The sequence below is a fragment of the Phlebotomus argentipes genome, unplaced genomic scaffold (genome assembly GCF_947086385.1).
Source record: "Phlebotomus argentipes unplaced genomic scaffold, Phlebotomus argentipes genome assembly scaffold_18, whole genome shotgun sequence".
NCBI lineage: Eukaryota > Metazoa > Arthropoda > Insecta > Diptera > Psychodidae > Phlebotomus > Phlebotomus argentipes.
The window spans coordinates 11,030,660-11,050,053 of NW_026776177.1; the positions used below are offsets into that span (position 1 = coordinate 11,030,660).

Sequence of the window (19,394 nt, forward strand, 5' to 3'; positions counted from 1 at the left end):
AGATATAGCAGAAAATGCTGCTTTGGTTTACTTTACTTTTTTAATCTTGTCGTTTGAGAAGAAATTACAATGAATTGTAGGCCAATTATTAAGTGCAGTTCATGAATTTGAGTATATTTTCGGGATAGTCTGAAAATCATTGAGTAAAAGCCTAGGAACTGGATCAATTTAACCTGTTTCACCATTCTCTGCGCGGCACTGCAAGGACGTGACCAGTTGGCGGCAGGATGCGGAGTTTGAAAATCGGCGAGCGGCATGGTTTTTGAGAACACTCCTTGGCGTGGCGCAGCGCCGTGGCGGCGCATGTGCGAAGCAGGGCGAGTGTCGGTAAGGCAGTGCGGCTGAAAAGGTTGGGGAATTTGACAGTTTTCGTGAAAAAAGTTCGGGTCGGTGAAATTTTTTCATTCGCCTAAAATAAACAAATACGGGGCAAAGTGAATTGCGGGCACGATAGGATTGTGCGGTGAGGCCTGCCAATGACAAAGGGGTGCCGCCAGGATGGAGAACAGTGAGGAGAGCGCGAAGAAAGTGTGGACAGAGCAGGACATGGATGCGGCTTTGGATGCGATGCGAAACGACCAGATGAATCTTGTGAAAGCGAGCGTCCAATTTGGCATTCCTGCCTCGACACTGTGGCAACGGGCCACGCGACTGGGCATCCCGGTGCCCAAGAACGGCGTCAAGACGAAGACGTCGAGCAAGGACGGGCTGGCGGAGGCGGTGGTGCTGCTGAAGAACGGGGAGATATCGGTGAACAAGGCGTCCAAGGTGTTTGGCATTCCGCCGTCGACGCTGTACAAGATCGCGAAGCGCGAGAAGATCCAGCTCTCGCCGCCCTTTAACACGTCCGCTACGTCCTGGACGCAGGACACGCTGGCCACGGCGATGGACGCAATCCGGAATGGGCACATGTCGGTGCACATGGCCAGCACCAAGTTCAAAATACCGTCCGGGACGCTGTACGGGCGTTGCAAGCGGGAGGGGCTGGAGCTGTCGCGCACCAGCCCGGCCCAGTGGTCGCCCAAGGACCTCAAGGAGGCGCTCGAGGCCATCCGCTCGGGCCACATGTCCATCAACCAGGCGTCCGAGCACTACAAGATCTCCTACAGTGCTCTCTACAAGCGGGTCAAGCCCAGTCTGTCGCGCGCCGAAGGTCAGGCCGGACACGAGGCCGAGCGCACAGACACGGCGCTGACGGAGACGTCGGAGTCCTCGACGGAGGTGGCGGAGGACGTGCGCAAGGGCAACAGGATCATCGAGCAGAACGGCTGCTTCATCACGGTGTTGGATCCGTGCCACGTGGAAGAGAAGCCCATGGCGATGGGCATGGAGCAGCAGGCGCACTTGGAGCCGCCGCCGCATCCCGACGTGCGCCACGACGGCGCCTTTCGCCACAACGGCAGCCCCATCGGGATGGGCTACTTGGACTTCGCGCCAGAGCCGCCGGCCCCAAGTGCCATCCCCGTCACGGGATACCTCGACTACACAGCCACGGAACCCAAATACAGCACAAGCGGTGAGCATGAGTTCGTTGTCAAGCCTTTCTCGCCACTTCTTTGCCATTGCCATCCGTCAGAGTGACCAGGACCTCCTGACCCACTTCGCGGCGCGCGGACAAAGTCAGGCGGCAGACAATATCGCGCGGCGTTGGGCAATGGAAAATCATAAAATCATTATATCATTATTCCCTCAATTTTCTCATACATGCACAACTGTTGCGTGGTGTAAGCAGTAATTTCTAAAATTGGGAAATGTATTATTCCGGCTTGCAAATTCTTTTCCCGCGAAAACGCTAGGATTTCCACCACAGATCAGGCATGTCTTTTGGGGGGGACTTGAGATACATTGTGGGTTAGAAGTGGTCAAAATTCCCAACAGGAAGTACAGTGTCGCTCAAAAGTGTCTCGACAATTTCCTGAATGCAGTTTCAATTGTCTATTTGGAACAAATATTAAGTTTGCATGACAATCATAGTCAAATCTTGAGAACGATTAAAGCTATTAAGGTGTTTTAATATTAACTTCATTTGTTAGATATTTTAGAAGCTATTGAGACGATTCTCACACAGGCGCTACGAATCGTAATCTGAAATGTACAGTAATTTCTGAATTTTCCTGTCAGAAGTAACCGAGCAAATCTTGTAGCCTAAATGAAAGTTTTTCACCCAACTGTGGCTAGAGGGATTTCGATTGTCTCGTTAGAGGGACACTTTTGCACTTGAGTGTATTTCTTCCACAAGTTGTCTGAAAGCCAGTTGAATTAGCATGCAAAATAGGCAATGTAGAGCAGAACCTTCACTTTGACTAGTCAGTGGTATATTTGGTGTGTACCTTGAATAATTCCCAGAATTCCCTACTTTCTACCACTGAGGCGGTATTTTTTGTGTTCAGAAGAAGGGAAGGAAGAAATGATGTGTGATTTGCCAAAATTTGCTCCAGTGTCGCATTTCACATGGCTTCACATGCGGTGATTTGTGTGTGGACGCGCAAATGTAGTTTCAATATGCTTCTGAAATATCGGCAGAATCATCTGGAACGAATGATTTTCTAAAACAGTTTTTAGTTTCTCTTGATCAGTGAAGCTGAAAGTTGAACTTTCAGCGCAGCTCTGGTGATGTGTGCGTCAGTGCTTTTGACACGACACTGTATAGAATATGTATAATAATAATGGGATGATATAGATGTTCTATTTTGTGGATGTTTTTTCTTCTGCTTTTGGGGGAAAATGAGTACTTGTTTTATCAATTGGGGAATGGTGAACATCCTGTGATGGTTCCTTTGTATAATTGCGCGGGAAGGAGAATGGGAAGATGTGGAACAGGAGTTAGAATGGTTATCGGGCCGTTGTTATCTGTATAGTGGAGTGCTGATGAAAATGTTGCATGATCTTCGGTTTCTGGGTGAATTATTTTAATTTAATAAATTATAAGGTAGCTCTTACACGATAATATTATTCAGAAACATATTGGATACAAGAGTAAATTGCTGTTGAAGAGATTAATCATTGTAATTGAGACGAGGTGTTCGGGGTGCTTCGTAGGGCAGAGAGTGTCTCCTAAAGTGTGCATATCCAAATATTTGTTCAATATTCTTTATACCTCTCTTTGTGGATGTATTCAAATTTTATGGGAGAAATGCTACAGTTTCCGTGCGTAAGTTTCTCTGACCTCAATCAGCATGCAAAATCTCCACAATCTCACTTGCAAGTGTGGGTATAATTGTTGTTTCTTGCGGCCTAGCTGACGGAATGTCCTAGGTGGATTGCCCGTGTTCTCGGAAGAGGGTTTTTCTTTTCGGGAGAGCAGAGAACAGAGAGAGCGAGAGCGCAAAGGAGGGCAGCAGCATGTGTGTGGTTCTTGCGTTCGTGAGAAGAAATGTGTGTAGAGCCGAAGGGAGGCCACTCAAGTGGAATATTTGGTCACTCTGACATGAAATACGTTGCTCTCTTGCCCTTGACTGACGCTGTATGCTTTCTCTTTCTCGGCTCACCAGCTGGATATCCATATCCGGCCAATGGATATGGCAACTTGCGGCCACTGGACCCGATGGAGAGCGTACCACAGATTCACAATCACCATCAACTTCCTCAATATGTGCAGCAACACCCCGGCATGAATCCGATGGGTGGCCACATGCATCACCAGATGCCCAGCATGAGAGCTTATCCGGAGCCAGTGGACTATCTCAAAATGTCACATGACCCACTTCCACATCAGGTTCCGGCCGAACACAGTGATGTCAACACTTTTAATCACCTCTAGTGTGTGTCTTCTGGCGCTCGCGCGACCAGTCAACAGACGCGGTGGCGAGCAGTGGCCACAATCAAAAGGAAAACACCACCCCAGTTCATCCCTTCAGCACGAGACTTTTCCTCTCAGCCCTCCAGAACTTTCACCGGGACACCTTAGCATTTTGCCACCAAGGGAGCGGAAGACGGTACAAATTTCAAAAGAAAGAAACAACTGTAAGTAACATTTAGATACTTTGTAGTCAGATGTGTGCACCTCCAGTGTGAGGTGGAGACAAGAGGAGTGACACTCTTAACCATCCCGAAGACAGACTGATTTTCTGCGCTCCTTCGGCGACACAGTGATCGCGCGAAGGGATCGCGTTTTGCGGTATCTTTTCGTCGTTTTAAATCAAAATATAATTCCTAAGGAGATTTTTTGAACAATGTTATAAATGGAGAATTTTTACAGGCAAAATAGTAGGACACATCCAAGGTTCTCACACAGGACTGTCTCAGATTGCTTTTGAGTGTGTGTGTGTTGCCAATAAAATAATGGGACGAGCGATTGAGTTGCGACGTGAGGCCTAAAGGATAATGAAATGGCCATGTTTTAACATAACGAGGTTATTTTTCGCTTAGAAAAACTACTTAAGATCCATACAAAGAAGTTAAATAAGGACTGTGATTGTTACTTTTCTGGCGAAATATGATTTTCATGTAGTGGTCTAGTAGATTTTATATGTTTTCAATTGTGAGGAAGATGAGCATTTCTTGGCCACACTCAGTCTGAGACGTTCTGTGTATAATATTTTCTACAGGCGATTTTCCCTCATTACAACTTACAACAAAGATAAATGCAGCTGAACAAAGAAACTGAGACAATTCAACAGAGTTTTTCCTCCCAATTTTTTTTTTGTATAATTTGTATCGTTAGTCCATTTTTCTAATTACTCCATAGGCTTCTTGACGATGTCTTTTCACATCTTCTCGAGAAGAAGATTTTTATCGAATGGAGATTCTAATAAAACAATTGTACAGGATAGCAGGAAATCGTGAAAATAGTTTGTGAGAAGTCTGTGAAGTAATTAGATAATGGTTAGTCTCACTTACCAAAAATCCGTTTATTTGGAGATAAAAGAATAATAAAAAATCACACTGGAAATTTACACAATATTATTCACACAAGGTATAGAAAGACACACCGCAATTTTTAATATATAAATTCAAACTCCTTTTCAAGAAGAAAGTAAACACCAAACACGAAAAACACACTTCCTAAAAAAACACACACACAAATTTAATGATTAATGAAAAACTAATTCTAGAGAAAGAGAAAATGATGAATATTGAGGTAGAGGAGAGAGAGAGAGAGAAAAAGAGAGTAAAAAGTAAAAAACATGAGGTTTTTACGTATAAATGTCACTTAACAAAATAAATATTCATTATTACATTTTTATAGCACGTAAAAAGAATTCATTGGCGAGGCATTTTATTAAGTTTTTTTGTCTTCTAGATTAAACTTACCAACACAAGAGAAAGAGAGCAAAAGAAAAACACTTTCTTTTACATGATTTTTTCCCTATATTTTTTTTGGAATATGATATAAAATTTGGGGAGAGAGTGAATGACAAAAAACATCCCCATTAAAAATAATGAAGAAATATATATTTTCTAAAGAAAAAGTTTATACATGATGATTTAGAAAAATTAAATCAATCAGTTGACGGTTCTTTTTATGTCTTAAGACACATATTTTGCAATTTTTTTTAAAAAACTAAAATTTAGAGACCTATGAAAAATCTTATGGGACGTGAAAAGGGAGAAAACAGTTAGGAAAAATACGAGAATCTCGTTCTAAAAGAGAAAATTATTATCATGTATAGAAAGAGAGAGAGAGAGAAAGAGCGAAAGAGAGAAATTGAGAAGAAAACAAGAAATTAGTGAGAAATTCCTTAAAAAACAGTAATTGTGTCATGTGTGCAATAATTGTCACTTAAATTTTTCACTTTGTAATCTGGATTATTACAATTTTATTGTGTTTTCCTTTTTTATATCTCACAATGAAATATTATAATAATGAAAAATAATAATTTGACGTTTCTCTTTGTTCTTCTTTTTTGTTTTTTTTTTAACTAAAAGCCTCAAACTACAATTTTTTTTAATAATTCAATTGCGTTATTATCTTCTTAGCTTCTATAATACCTTTTAAAGAGAATGAAGAAAGAAAAATAATACCACTATTATCTCTAGTTATTACATTTTAATATTAAATGAAAAGAAAAAAAGATGCGGAAGGGAGAGAGAATTATTCATTATTAAATTTATTAGCGAAAGAACTTAAACGTTAAATCACAAACATAATTCTTGTTGCATTTTTTGATTACTTCTTTCCTCAATTTTGGCGACTTGTTTTTCCCTTATTAATACCTTCTTATTCTTAGAGAGAATCAAAATCAAAAATTTATACACTTGTTTCGTCTATTGATGCGCCCCGCGACGTTTTTAAAGTAAAAGTAAAAAAAAATTAAATCAAAAGTATTTGTTTGCCTTTCTGTTGTACGTTTTTTTTCACCTATGATTACATTTGACAGAGACAAATGATGAAGAATGCGAGAAAAGAAAAATTATATTGACATACAAAAATAAATGAAAAATGGAATAAAAAAAACTGAAATTAGCATAATTAAAAAATAAGCCTATAGATTAAATGTGAAGAAATACTATTATTATATATTATATAATTATGAAAGAAAAATAAAGGAATGCATTTCAATGGATTTTACACAAAAATAATGAGAAGACAGCATTTCTTTTACAAATTACTATAAATTCTTTCGCGCCCAGCAAAAGAGAGCCTCTCGAGAGCACGGCAAAAGAACAAAATGTCTGTTTTGTGGCGCTTTTTGTGGGTCAAATAGTATCTCGCTCCTCTCTCGGTCGCTGCGAGAGATTATTCCCTCCTTTGCTGCGTATTTTCCTTTTGTCACTTGGCAGAAAAAAACCACTCCTCTCGCGTGCGTGTCCACTCCTTCTCCCCCTTCACTCAATGCCATGTGCGAAAATCATCACAAGTCCGGGCTCCACCATCACGTCTTCGGCCATGTGTGCGTTATCACAACTTAAAACAAGAACCGCTTGCTTTCCTGCGTCCGAAAAGAGAGAAAAAAAGAGATACACAAAAATATATTAATTGCCAAGCGCGCGCCTTATCGCATTTTCTGTGTCAATTGTGGGCCTCATGAGACTCGCCAGCCATTGATAAAGTGCCGCGGCATATATTGAAAATATATGGAGCTCCGCCGCCAGTGCAGACAAGAGAGAGAGAGAGAGTGAAAGAAGGGAGCGAAGAGCGGAAAAAAGCGGGCCGAAGAAAAAATCAATGTGGGTGGGAGGCAAAAAAAACCTTCTGTGCCTTCTGTCTCACCCACACCTTCGTCCGTTGATTAGCGTGCGCGCAACAGAGATGGAAAGAATATGCGGACAAACCTGGAATTCTTCGACAGACGTAATTGTCGTAGATTCGACGATTGTTCTGTCGCGTCTCGAGGGAGCTCAAGCCCCGTGGCCATCGTCGTTCGTGGCAATTCTCCATGAGATCATCGATTATGTGCGGAGGACATCCGGACTCCGACAGAGCCCGCTTTATCATGAGCTGTAAGGAGAGGAAATGAACGGAAAATGCTTAATTATTTGTCAGGCTAAACATTTAGCAAAGAGAGAGGAAAAAATTTATATTCTTGCGCTCTGCATTTGCAGGAAATCGTACAGATCTGCGCGAATAATAGTGAAGCATGAAAACCATTCACGTTTCTTATCTATGTTTTCATTCGTTCCGGCCGTAAAGCGGCCTTTTATTTCGGAACATGCAATTTGAATTACATTCCAATGATAAGAAATGAAATTTTAAGCAATCTTTAGTAGTAACAAAATTGAACTTGTAGTCTTTGAAAACATTTTTCCAATTGTTTAAATTTGATTGATGACGTCAAATGAAATTTCCAACTATCTCGCATTGTTGTAATTTCTGCAAAATGCTAATTTTCATTATTCACAATACATCCAATTTATCTTTCTCAAGGTTAAGCACGATCTTGAACTGATAATAATTTTTACAATCACATTAATTTAGAATCTTTGTATTTTAGAGCAGAAAGAAAAGATCACGGATCTATAGTGATCCTTAGACAAGAACAGTCCTTTTTAGTTTGACTTTTCTAAAAATTGTGAAGAGATTGCAAAAACATCTATCAAAAAATTGGAATTCTTCCTTTACTACTGATGGCTTTGAATGAATTTTTCTTAAACATGCGATAGAATTGTTTTTCTTATATGTAAAGCGAAGAAAAAAATCCATTAAGAACACTTTTAAGATCCTTTTGCTGCCATTTCATTTGTCGTCACACCACTTTTACGTTTACTCATAACTTAAAAGCAGTCAATTTGAAGATTTCCAGTAGCAGATTTGCATATGAAATGTACGAAATGGGAGAATGTTTCGTACAGAATTAACACTGACTCACCTGAAGTGCTTCATCGGGCGTTGAGATCATTCCACCCCAGCGGGTGACTCTGGCTCTGGCCAGCGTGTTGCTCCATCTGACCACCTCGTCGCGCTCCATTTGGTCGGCGATGGAGCGCACGACGGGATTCGACACTCGCATCGCCCTCATGAAGTCCTTGAACAGCTGCAGCTCCCGCTTCAGTTCGTTTATCGTGAGATTCTGATCGCCGATCTCCACCTTCAGTTCGCCGAGCTTCTGCTGCTGCGTGTGAATCAGCGACCGCAGCTCGCGCACGCAGTTGTGATCCTTGTACTCATCCTTGGGAATGACGAAGCCGCAGCCCTTCTCGCACGGCAGCGGCCTCTTGGGGTTGTACTCGCACTCGCCCAGGTGCACCGCCAGGCTGTCCAGCTTCAGCACCAGCGTGCATCCGTAGACGGCGTTGTCGCAGGCGATGCACAGCCTGCAACGGGAGGAAGATTTTGTAGTTGACGCTGTTGCGCAACGGCATTCATTACATAAAAATTGCACACAATTAAGCAGAAATTGCGCAAGTTTAATTGCGAAAGCGGTTCAATGGGCATTTGCATACTATTATACTCCTATTGAACTGCTTAAAGGCGCTCGCAAGTGCTTTCAAGTGTTTCAAACAAGTTAGTTTATTGCCCAGTTTATTACTGACACTGAAATAGCGCTTTTACCCAATTTTTGAATTGGTAATTATGTTATTAAAGGTTTCTCACAGACATTTTCGGCTGACTTTCAAGCAAAATAAACATTGAGAATTATTTGAGCTCTGAGTCTCCAAATCAAATTCCAGACAATTTCAGTGTCACAGAGCTTAAAACACTCTTTGTTGTGATATTTGGCATCCTCCGAATCAGTTAAGCCAATCGATTGGCGCAGCAAGCTGGACAAAACTAGTTTATTCTCGGATGCCAAGATGTCTCAACACCGCTGCAAGGCAGTGTTGGCGGTTTACCTGGACAGGAGATTTCTAAGGATGCGTGGCACGGAGCGTAAATTCGCTGTTGTGATTGCATTTCGATCCACAGGGCAGGTGGGTTGTCTGGAGAGCCACTCCGTGATGCAGGCTCTGCAGAAGGCGTGCTCGCAGACTCCGGCCTGGCGAAGAGAATCAAAACATACGCGCGCATTACTTCCTGACCCACTTTTCACTGCTCAAATGCCAGAGAGTCTCCACTTGCTGTCCTTCCTTCTGCCCACTCTGCACAGAGAGCAACACTTCGGCGTCTTCAGGACAACAAGGAGAGCCTCTTTCGCCACATTCTAAGCACTTCTCTGTGATTAGACCTCACAGAGAGCGTCTTTGGAAGTGGAAGAGTTCGCTTGTTACCTGCAAAGGCTCCTCGAGAACACCAGAACATATCGGACAGATGAGCTCCTCGTCCACTTCACCCTGGAAGCGGGTCAAGTCGAAGCCCATTTCACCTGTCCTTTGTCGCGAAGTTGCGGAGAAATGGAGAAACAAGAGCAAGAAAGAGTTGCTTCACTTCCGGAATTGTGAGAAGCTAACCTTTCTTGTTTTCACCATTGCAATTGCACACAAGTTAACGACGCGCGAGGCCGCACAACAAGCGGTCCTGCATAGGAATCACGCACAGCACCTCACCAGGAGTGTCCCTGCGGTGGTCTCTGTGCAGGATTTGATCCACTTTTACTGCAAAAAGCGAATAAAATTGACGATTGAAAGTGGATTTTTGCACCTTTCGAGATGACAACAGTATAACAACAGACTGTGCTACGACGGCAGCGCCACCGTGTGAAAGTGAAGAGAAGGCCAAAATCTGTTCTCAGTTGTGCGAAAATTTAGAATTCAAGCATTATCATATTTATAACAATGAAATTCACGAGGAATTTAAATTTGATTTTACAAAGTATAAAAAGCTGTGAATATTTTACAAATCATGCGAATAACAAATCCTCTAAAAACAGAGTTTGAAAAATGACGAAATGCTTAAATACATGTTTTACAATCATTTATTCAAAATACCTTCATTCTCAGGCTGTACTTCAACTGGACAAGAATTTAGTTTTCAGCTATAAAAAAAATACCTCAAATATCAGAGCAATACTTGCTGGATTGTTTAGATTCGCGGCTTCTTGTGGCTGCTGTGGCCCTCAATGCCGGTGCTGCACCTGGCTTTCACTTCTTGCGGCGACAGCGGATCTCGCGCCTCGGCGCTGGAGCGCTTCCTGGCTGGCGACGTCACCGGCGACGATTGCTTCAGACACTCCACGTCGTTCAGCACGATCTGCGCCCCGCCCGACATTGTGGGAATGATGTCACCCTGCAAAATAGGTCAAAAGGAAGCACATGAAATCCGGAGGCAAGCCGATAAATAACCTCCGATGGACGCACCTTGAACAGACGCGTCTCCAGCTCGCCATCTGTGTCCGCGCCCTGCGAGATGAGGCAATACTTGGACGTGTTGGACTTGGTGACGTCCTTCATCTCCGTCAGCTTCGTCGTGGTCTTCCTGTTCGGCAAATAGGGCTGCAGAATTGTCCCCAACGGCACTGGTGTGGCCGACGTGTGGGCCAGCCACTTGTCTCCGGCCGACCGGGAGCGGCGATGCCTCACGTTGGCCACTACCACGCCCCTGGGCGTCCGCGGCGTGTGGCCCAAAGTGGCGGCACCGGAGCTGCTGCTCACCGTCGACGACGGCGTGGCATTCTCCGCCGTCTCCCGCTGAGGCACCATCGGAAGCTTGTCCGAGTTGATGATGTTCGTGACAAGGCGCAATTTTTCATCCCTCAGCCGCATCTCATTAGCCAACCTATCCTTCTGGGCGCGCCACTTCAGCTCCAACTCCCTCGTCATCTCCTGCTTCTCGTGCGCGAACTTCGTTGTGATCTTCTTGCGCTGTTTCTCCTTCTCCACCTCCTTCTGTGTCAATTGATTCGCCGTGTCCTTCAGCTTCTCCTCCAACATGCGAATCCTCTCATCGCGATCACGCACTTTCCTATTCAGATCATCAATCGATCCCTCATACGACACAATCTTGTGCTCCAGAGCGTGAATCTTGTTGCGCTCCTGAACCAGAACAGCACTCACAGAAGCACTCTCTGTCTTCAGCATGAGATTCTGCTTCTCCGCCTGCACAAGATGAGACCTGAAGTGATTCTGCCTTGCAGTCAAGTCAGACCGAAGAAGATTCCTCTTGGAAATTCTCTGCTCCAGCATCACAACCAAATCATTCACCAGACTGTCCGCATCCGGCGAATTGAGCTGAATATTCGGCAAATTCGGGCCCAAACTGTACACCATTCCCAGATCAATGTCCGGCCAGGCGTTTGCATCCTCGTGCAACTCCAGCTTGTTCACAGCTATCTTGAACAGCTGATTCGCCTTGCGTCGCCCCGGCGTCAATCCCGCCATGTCCGCTCGAGGCGTCGGCCGCGCAATCTGCACGTCTTGCGTCATCTCGGCGAAGCGCATCACCTGAGCCGTCTCATCGTAATCCTCCGCCCGCGGATTGATGCACACGATCATCTTCACCTGACCCTCGCCGTCGAAGTAGTTCTTGAACAAGTGCGTGAGCTTCGAGTCCCGATAGGGCACCTTCTTCGTCAATCCGCTCGATTGATTCTCCCGCAGAATCTCCAGGCACGTGCGCAGCGTCATCAGTGAGTTGTTGATGTTACCTGCCTCGCGCAAGCGTTGTCCCGTGTTCTTCGTGCGATTCGTGCGCTCGCTGCCCGCCAGATCTACCAGCGACAGCTGACTCACCGTGATGGTCCTCTTGTCCTGCATCACGTACTCCCCGTCGCGATCCGTGGGCGCCTGCACGAGGCGCACAGTGAAGACAGAGTGACTTCGACTGGATTCCGCATTGAGGATTGTGTGACCCATTCGCTTGCGTTTCTGTCCCAACTGGAACACCTCGATGGCATCCTCCATGGACTTCACCTCCACTTCAGTCACTCCGTGGACGTACATGTTGTTCGTGGCGTCGCCCCGGATGATCTTGCTCTGGAGGGTTCTGCGCGAGAACAAGTGATTCATGTAGTTCCGCTAGAGAATAACACAATCAATACTCACTTCTGGATGTTCCCTTCTTCCAGCAGATCGTAAACACTGTTGTTATAAACCTCCACATAAGTGATAAATACAGCGTACATGTTGTCCTCGTCGATTCCACCGAGTTGAAATGCGTCCGTTGATGCTTTCGAGGCGATTTCCGGATCCGAATCCTTACTGTAGTGACAGAAAAAAACACTCAATTTGATATCTTCATTTAAGACCGCGCAATAGTTCCACTCACCGCTTGAGCTTCGTGAGCTTGGAATGCAACTCCGCCTGGCGCTCGAACATTGCGTCCGCCTCGGAAAGGATCTCAAATCCGTTCAGACGATCTGGCTTGAAGACAAACTTCTTTGTCTGATAATCGCTGATTGTGCTGAAGAGAACGTCCAGGCATCTCGGCATGATGCCTTGGTTCTGTGTGTCGCCGGTCATTGTGTAGGTTTTGCCACTGCCAGTGACGCCGTACGTGAACAACAAGCCATTCTTGCCACGGATGAGACCCTCCACGAGGGGCTGCGCCACCACACTGAAGACCTCTCGCTGGCGCGATCTCACGTCGAAGACGTGCTTGAACGTGTGCTGCGTCTCCTTCAGGGTTCCCACTCTGTAGTTGATGGCGATCTCCGGAGGCGTCAGGAGGACTGTCGTGGGCGAGGAGACTTTCAGGCAACTCATGTCGGACTCGCACTGCAACGGCCGGATGCGGCAGAAGACATTTACGGGATCTCGAGCGCCGTTAGAGTCTCCGGAGTTTGGGCGTGACTTCACCACAGACTTCGGCGTCTTGGCCGGCGTTTTCAGGCGACTGCAAGTGCAAATCATGGTCAGAAGGGTTAATTATTGTGGGCAAATTAAGAAAAATCTTTTGTTCCACGCAGGAAAACTGAGATTTTTCCAAAGCATTCTCACATTCATAACCGAAAATTACGTCAAAACGCCAAGCTCGCGAATGCATGAGGAAAACTAATTGCACACGCAATAGTCAATACTTACGGTGTTCTCAACATGTTGACGATGTATTTATTTCACAAGTGCACAAGTTTATATGAGAAAATCACTGGACTTTTCCTGGAAAATGCTGAAAAACACTTCCACTCATCAGCGTAGCTGTTTCACTCTCAAAATGCTTTTAGCAGTGAAGTTGACTGCGACATCGCAGCATGGCAGCGCCTCTGCCGAGAATCTGCGAAAGTTGGGTGTACATTGTGGCGCTAGTGTCGCTTGAGTCCCGGACAAGTGACATCCGGACAGGAAAATTTCAGTGAAAATTTATATAGTGGGGGTTGTTTTGTGAGATTCCTGGGCCTGTCTCGCGAATGAGGGTGCTCTGTGGGTTGTGCCAGCGCCCTCACTTCATCGCTATCCCAGGTGATAATCCTGTTCGGCGACTATTTCTACAGTCCCAACAGTGATTCAGGTTTCCCAGCATCAATCCACTGATTTTGCTGACCAGGAAGATTGCCAGGCAGTGAGAAATCATGTCGTGCAACTCATCCGGCGAGTCGGAGCCGAAGAAGCCATGCAAGGGAATCCTGAAGTCGTCCAGCAGCTTCGATAAACATTCCGTCACGGCAATGTGAGATCATCACTCCCATAAATCACCTTCAGATCTGGTGATGCAATGTAATGCATTCCTCCTGTTTGCAGGCATCGAAAGAGTGCGAAGTTCGACGAGCTCAACGTCCTGCAGACCTATCATCCGCCAGACAAGGACTATGGTCACATGAAGATTGAGGAGCCGAAGACGCCCTACAACTACATGGACTCCAGCATCAGTCTGGACCAGCTGGACGCAGAGGTGCTGGCGGAGAAGCTGAAAGTGGCCGCCAGCGCCAGGATGTCCTCCTTCTCCAGCGAAGATGACTCGGGCGAGGACACAGAGCCGGAAACCGAGGAGCAAAAAGGTGCATGTCAACGCCCACCCTGAAATGCGATACTCTTCTTGTGGGACAGGGAAAATCGATTGAGATTCTGGGCTTCGTCGACGAAAAAAGCGCGCTATTTTCACATCGCATGCAAGTGCAATGAAAAATTTATTGCTTCTCACCACGGATTTCAAAGACATTTTCAGTCTCTAACAGCTATTTTTGGCCCAATGGAAATTGAGGGGCAAATAAGGCACTCTTTTATTATTGCTCTCTAATTAAATATTGATGCGAATGATTACAAGTCTCGGTAAATATAGACAATGTGGATTCTGTGTTGGACACCAAGTATAATTGGATAGAACGTGAATTAGTGATTAAATCGGATAAAAATCTCTCGTGGAAAATGTATGACGAATAGAGGGGCTGTTCAAGGCACTCTTAGCGCATCTCTGAACGTGCCAGAAATGGGGGAAATCAGTAGGAGAATTTTCCATCAAATTCTTATCTCTAAAAGTGTGTGCTCTAAAAGTTTTAATGCTTAAAATGAAGTTCAGTTACTTTGGTGAGAGCTTTGGATCCAAGTAACTTTCTCAACACAAACCTTATGAATTCTATGAAACCTGTGAACGCTCTTCTTAGTGATAATAATTTCGTATCTGTATTACCTATCGTACCATAAACTGAAATTAAGTATTGTCTGTTCTTCGCAGCGAAACGCTTGGAGTTTGAGAAACGACGAAAAGCTCACTACAAAGAGTTCGAAGCTGTGAAATTGGCCAGAAAGCTGATAGAGGAGGAGGAGGACGACGAGGATGACGAGGAGGGGAGCAGTAAGAAGAGTCCGCAGGGTGACAATAAGAGCGATCCCGAGGCCGGTGGCTCCACATCAACTGCTTCCTTGAGAGACACCACAATTCCCTAGATTTTTACCATGATTAGCCCAGAGCGAGAATAAAAGTGGAGGTGAAATCAATTTGGTAGGCAAACAACTATATTTCTAACTTATTTTTTATCAAACTAATTTAAATGCAAGGAGTGAATATTTAGTGGAGATGTTTTCCCAAATTCTAATTGATATACCTAATAGTTATAATGTAAGTTTGATGTTTCGCGTATGAAGCAATTTCTCTTCGTGCCAGAAATATCAAAAGAAAAAAGGATGTGTTGAGAGATTTTATTTTACCAACTAAAAATGCAAGTTCACAGGTTTTATTTACCTTATCGCTCAAGAGTGTGTGAAGTTCTTCCCTCAAAATGTATACCATAATACATTTTTAAAATGTAAAGAGCCAGGATGCAAATATTCCTCGGTGAAGGAATAATAGAATGGTAAATACCATATTTTTGTAAATGATTTTTTCTCATGCTTGCATAATGGAATTTTTAACATGTAGCTGATAAGTTTTTTTTCCTCCCTGTCTCAATTTTTGTGAATGCAAGGAATTTTTTTACACTCGCTCCACCCTTTTTGGATAAAAGCTAGAGAACATTAATGCGTAATATTGTAAGAACCAATTATTACTGAAGAGACTCTGTGAGTGGAGAAAAATGGCAATCTGAATAACTAAGCAAATAGATAACTGTTGTTGGAACAAAGAAAATGAAACATTTTAATCAAATGCTTTTAGAGGTACATTTAGCGTGAAGCTTGTAATTTTTATTGTTAAAATTAGGTGGAGATGAGGCGCCAGAGAAGGAGAAAAAATGAAGAAAAAATACTGTTTTTGTGACAAGAGATTGCTGTAAATAATGGATCAACCAATTAAAAGAGTTTGACGAGAGCAAATTAATTGACTTTGCCGGAACTAAATTAATTACGTTCGTTCGATCAACTAAATAATAATTGCATGTTAATGTAGTGAAACTTTTAAATGAATTTGAGGTAAATTCGCATTTTTTGCGCACTATTATTTTCCATGCAAATTCCTCTTTAAACCCTCCACTGCGGAATGCACAATTATTCCGGGCGCGCCGGGTGTGTGACCAGAATTCCGATCCTGGATCACTTTGTATTCAAGGCCAGATGGGGCGCTTTCAAATGGCGATGTATTGTTTTGGTGGAGAAAAAGCGCGATGCCACGAGCAAGGCACCAAATTTATTTACTCATCCAAACATGCCCAAAGCAGCTTCCAACAGGTGCCCTCCGCCCCACCCCGCATTCTCACCTTTGTCATTTTCATCACGTTCACCTGCTCGTCCTCCCGCCGGAGCACTAATATCTCTATTATTTCCTCCTCAGGAAGCACTCCTCGCTTCTTCCTGCACATCCTCAAGCGTGGGGCAAATAAGCGCACATCACTTCCGGCACTTCGGAAGTGTGTCTCTAAATAATACTTTCCACTGAACTCTTTCAAAACCCATTTTGTACCTGGAATTCGCTCAATAACAATCTCTGGTGAAATAAATTCTCGGAATTCTTTTTGTGGAACACTGGAAATAATAATAAAAAACTCTGTTTTGCGAGAGCTGTAACTGGATACTAATTAGGTTATGCGGGAATTGAGTTTTCAGTGCCCAACTCACATTGTGTGACACACTCATTAAGTATAATAAATAATTCAGCAGAATTTTAATTACCTCAAAATTGACCCAAATCAGGATCATTTATCGACAGATTTCCTCGCACAATTCCTGGTATTAATTTTCGTTTGAGAAAGCCATTTACACCATTTACAGATGAATCGCAACGCTTTCGATGCTACCATTGAGACTTGAACAGTTTAAAGTGTCTTAACTTCACCATAAATCCTTATTATTTGGTAATTATAAAATCTTATATTCTTCTTCGACTGTTATCAGTGGATTTGGCTCTTGCTTTGGCTTCGGAAAGAATACAAATCAAATCTCATTAAAGTGTTTTGATATATAGTTTAATCACCATCCTTAGGCTCATTTGCTTTTCAACTTCTGAAAAAGTTTGTGAATTATATTCCTCTGTAATTTAATAGTTTTTAGGCTTCTTTCGAGTGCCTTATCGTGAATTTAAAGTGCTCCAAATGGCTCCAAACATATAACAACATTCGATGTTTTCAATCAATAGATTTTCATGCACTTCGAAACTGCAATACGAGCTTAAAGCGCTTATCCAACTACGTATGTTGAAATGCTGGTAAGCTATTGCCCCTATTGCCACTTATCGATACGAATTGTGTGCAATTCCCTATTTTAAAATCAATTTTAAAGGGAAAATAGTTAAAATTGACATTCTAAGGACCAATTACTACATATCAGTCCTGTTTTTCCCCTAAAATTGTGTTAATTCGTATCGGAAAGTGTCGGGAATAACTTAACTACACTTCAACGTTGTGAGAGAACTCCCGAGGATGTCTTCAGAACAGAGACCATCCTTGTTTTTACAATGAATGTGAATTACTGAGATTAGTTGAAGCAAATAAATGATAGAGAGAATTTCATTTGAGTATTCGCATATTGAATGGGAAAGCATCTCTGATGCATGTGAGTCAATATTTGGGAAAGAGTGGCGTCCATTGGTGAATTGGCGTTGCCAATTCGCATGTCTGGGGACATTGGAGTCCCACAAATTGGATGTTTGTGACACGAAATGCATGTTTTGTTGTCAACAGATCCATTGTGAGCTCAATATTAGATAATTCCCTTATTTCCACTGCCTCGCATCTTCCCGTCTCTGCTGTAATTGAATCCTCTCGCATTTGGGATGCACCATCAAGTGCAATGTATATAGAGCTAATTACTTTGGTATTCACAGTGAGTGCATGATCGCAAGAGATGCGGTGAAAAGTCGTGAAAAATGTCTTGAGAGAGCTGAACAATGTTGGAAGTGTGTGAGATGAATTTATTTCCTTCCTATTTAGCATTAATTCATGAGAAGAAAATAAATTATTTTCCTCCCAAATAGCATGAATATTCATGAGCGGTAGTCAGAAAACACCTCGAAACACACTAACTAAGAGGCTGCAAAGTCTCAAGATACTGTGCGAAGAACTGGGCAAACTCTACGGAGAATTCAACCAGCTCTGATGCTACAGAAGAATCTCATATATCAGGATGTTTGGAGTGTTTTGCAACCACAAAAGGACACGTGAGACAATATTTCTCTGACAATTGGAGAAAACACAAAAGTTCCTGTGCCAAAATTGTTTTGCCAAATTCCATGACATCCAAAACTCTGACGGTCTGGCCAGAAGAATCAACTTCTCATCTCCTGACCACGATGGACGGTGACCAATGGCCATGGACAGGAAAATCTGCACATGCAACTTGACTCGACGGCTGGCAATTTGGCCACCGAAGTTCATCCCAAATTGCAACTTTTGCCGCCAATTCTATTCACCGCAGTCCAACATGGGGATTCCGCACAAATTTTCAGATTTCACAGCGTTCGTCACTCTGTGGTCGATTGTTGGTCTCTTGTTTCCAGCGTAGAATTCGAATAAAAACGGTGTGCTCACTATTGGATTTGTTTATTCTGGCATCAAGTTTGATTACAAAGCGCCGTTCCTTTTATGTTTTTCGAGAAAGAAACTGCATTAAGACGCACATAGTTAAAAATTTTCCGGAAGATGCTTTTCGCTCTCGCATCAGATTACTCAAGCCAAAACTCAAGCGCTTCTATTCAGAAGCTTTCAACTTTAGAGCAGTGCCTTTAAACTCGGACTCTCTAAACAACTGCATCTCAAACAATCCTCTTATAGAATTTGTAGGGTCTTTAGCAGCAAAATATAGGACAAGTGGATTCCTGTGGGATTAAGAAGGCAAAATCCGGTCATTCAATTCGGATTAACAACTTCTTTCTCATTCAAGGTTAGTATTTTCCCATAGTGATCGAGAAAAGCAGCGATTCCTCAAGTCTGGCATCAAAACTCAAGACTGTCTATTATGTAAAAGGATTCCGTGCAGGGGATATCTTCTGGGGTATCCTGTGAAATCGTACAATTACATCCATTTGGGGCACGTTTTTCTGTGGTACATGCCATATCCAAACGATTGTGCTCCATCCAATTGTGTGTCGCCAAGGAAAGCGGCTCCCCCATTGATTGTGTGGGGCGATTCAACCTCTTCCTGAGCCCCAGCATCTCCGGAGGCAGCAACATGTGATGTTTTGATGTGGCATCGCTCCTCATTCACTCCACCACAAGTACACCCTTGTTTACATGGCGCTCCAACACAAAGCGCCGATTCTTGTGAATATTTTGAATCTGATTCCGCACAGAATATCATCCACATGCGTTGCCATGGTTCCAACTCTATTCATACCCTCTCAT

The 19,394-nt window shown here is 43.5% G+C and overlaps 4 protein-coding genes across 7 annotated transcripts; 2 read left to right on the forward strand and 2 right to left on the reverse strand.

Annotated features, from left to right (window-relative positions):
- The first annotated feature begins 337 nt into the window (after positions 1–337).
- On the forward strand, positions 338–6,522 carry LOC132261044 (uncharacterized). 4 transcript variants are annotated; one of them, XR_009468401.1, is made up of 3 exons: positions 338–1,516; positions 3,492–3,963; positions 4,199–6,522. XR_009468401.1 is itself a non-coding variant. In XM_059759555.1 (2 exons), the coding sequence occupies exons 1-2, from the start codon at positions 499–501 to the stop codon at positions 3,758–3,760; spliced, it is 1,287 nt and encodes a 428-aa protein (XP_059615538.1). In that variant the 5' UTR covers positions 338–498; the 3' UTR covers positions 3,761–6,522. The 4 variants fall into 4 exon arrangements, 1 of the variants encoding a protein (XP_059615538.1); XR_009468402.1 differs by having other exon boundaries at positions 4,548–6,522; XR_009468403.1 differs by having other exon boundaries at positions 5,243–6,522.
- On the reverse strand, positions 5,502–9,966 carry LOC132261045 (E3 ubiquitin-protein ligase NRDP1). The gene is made up of 5 exons (XM_059759557.1): positions 9,589–9,966; positions 9,214–9,356; positions 8,250–8,694; positions 7,216–7,381; positions 5,502–6,872 (listed from the first exon to the last, which is right to left on the reverse strand). The coding sequence occupies exons 1-5, from the start codon at positions 9,676–9,678 to the stop codon at positions 6,769–6,771; spliced, it is 948 nt and encodes a 315-aa protein (XP_059615540.1). The 5' UTR covers positions 9,679–9,966; the 3' UTR covers positions 5,502–6,768.
- Positions 9,967–10,260: 294 nt separating this feature from the next.
- LOC132259151 (kinesin-like protein KIF23) lies at positions 10,261–13,762 on the reverse strand. The gene is made up of 5 exons (XM_059756703.1): positions 13,635–13,762; positions 12,521–13,087; positions 12,298–12,453; positions 10,615–12,238; positions 10,261–10,543 (listed from the first exon to the last, which is right to left on the reverse strand). The coding sequence occupies exons 1-5, from the start codon at positions 13,760–13,762 to the stop codon at positions 10,340–10,342; spliced, it is 2,679 nt and encodes an 892-aa protein (XP_059612686.1). The 3' UTR covers positions 10,261–10,339.
- On the forward strand, positions 13,477–15,936 carry LOC132259155 (protein phosphatase inhibitor 2). The gene is made up of 3 exons (XM_059756706.1): positions 13,477–13,858; positions 13,930–14,186; positions 14,861–15,936. Exons 1-3 carry the CDS (start codon positions 13,761–13,763, stop codon positions 15,070–15,072), a joined length of 567 nt encoding a protein of 188 aa, XP_059612689.1. The 5' UTR covers positions 13,477–13,760; the 3' UTR covers positions 15,073–15,936.
- Positions 15,937–19,394: the final 3,458 nt, after the last annotated feature.

Excerpts from the sequence above, each read along its gene's own strand:
- LOC132261044 (XM_059759555.1), top strand. The coding sequence starts at position 499 with ATGGAGAACAGTGAGGAGAGCGCGAAGAAAGTGTGGACAGAGCAGGAC. Across the intron at positions 1,517-3,491 it reads ACCCAAATACAGCACAAGCG|CTGGATATCCATATCCGGCC; the intron begins GTGAGCATGAGT and ends TCGGCTCACCAG.
- LOC132261045 (XM_059759557.1), bottom strand. The coding sequence starts at position 9,678 with ATGGGCTTCGACTTGACCCGCTTCCAGGGTGAAGTGGACGAGGAGCTC. Across the intron at positions 9,357-9,588 it reads TTCTCGAGGAGCCTTTGCAG|GCCGGAGTCTGCGAGCACGC; the intron begins GTAACAAGCGAA and ends TCTCTTCGCCAG. Across the intron at positions 8,695-9,213 it reads CTTAGAAATCTCCTGTCCAG|GCTGTGCATCGCCTGCGACA; the intron begins GTAAACCGCCAA and ends CTCCCGTTGCAG.
- LOC132259155 (XM_059756706.1), top strand. The coding sequence starts at position 13,761 with ATGTCGTGCAACTCATCCGGCGAGTCGGAGCCGAAGAAGCCATGCAAG. Across the intron at positions 13,859-13,929 it reads AAACATTCCGTCACGGCAAT|GCATCGAAAGAGTGCGAAGT; the intron begins GTGAGATCATCA and ends TCCTGTTTGCAG. Across the intron at positions 14,187-14,860 it reads GGAAACCGAGGAGCAAAAAG|CGAAACGCTTGGAGTTTGAG; the intron begins GTGCATGTCAAC and ends TGTTCTTCGCAG.
- LOC132259151 (XM_059756703.1), bottom strand. The coding sequence starts at position 13,762 with ATGATTTCTCACTGCCTGGCAATCTTCCTGGTCAGCAAAATCAGTGGA. Across the intron at positions 13,088-13,634 it reads TCACCTGGGATAGCGATGAA|TCGCCTGAAAACGCCGGCCA; the intron begins GTGAGGGCGCTG and ends TTGCACTTGCAG. Across the intron at positions 12,239-12,297 it reads GAAGAAGGGAACATCCAGAA|AACCCTCCAGAGCAAGATCA; the intron begins GTGAGTATTGAT and ends GTTCTCGCGCAG.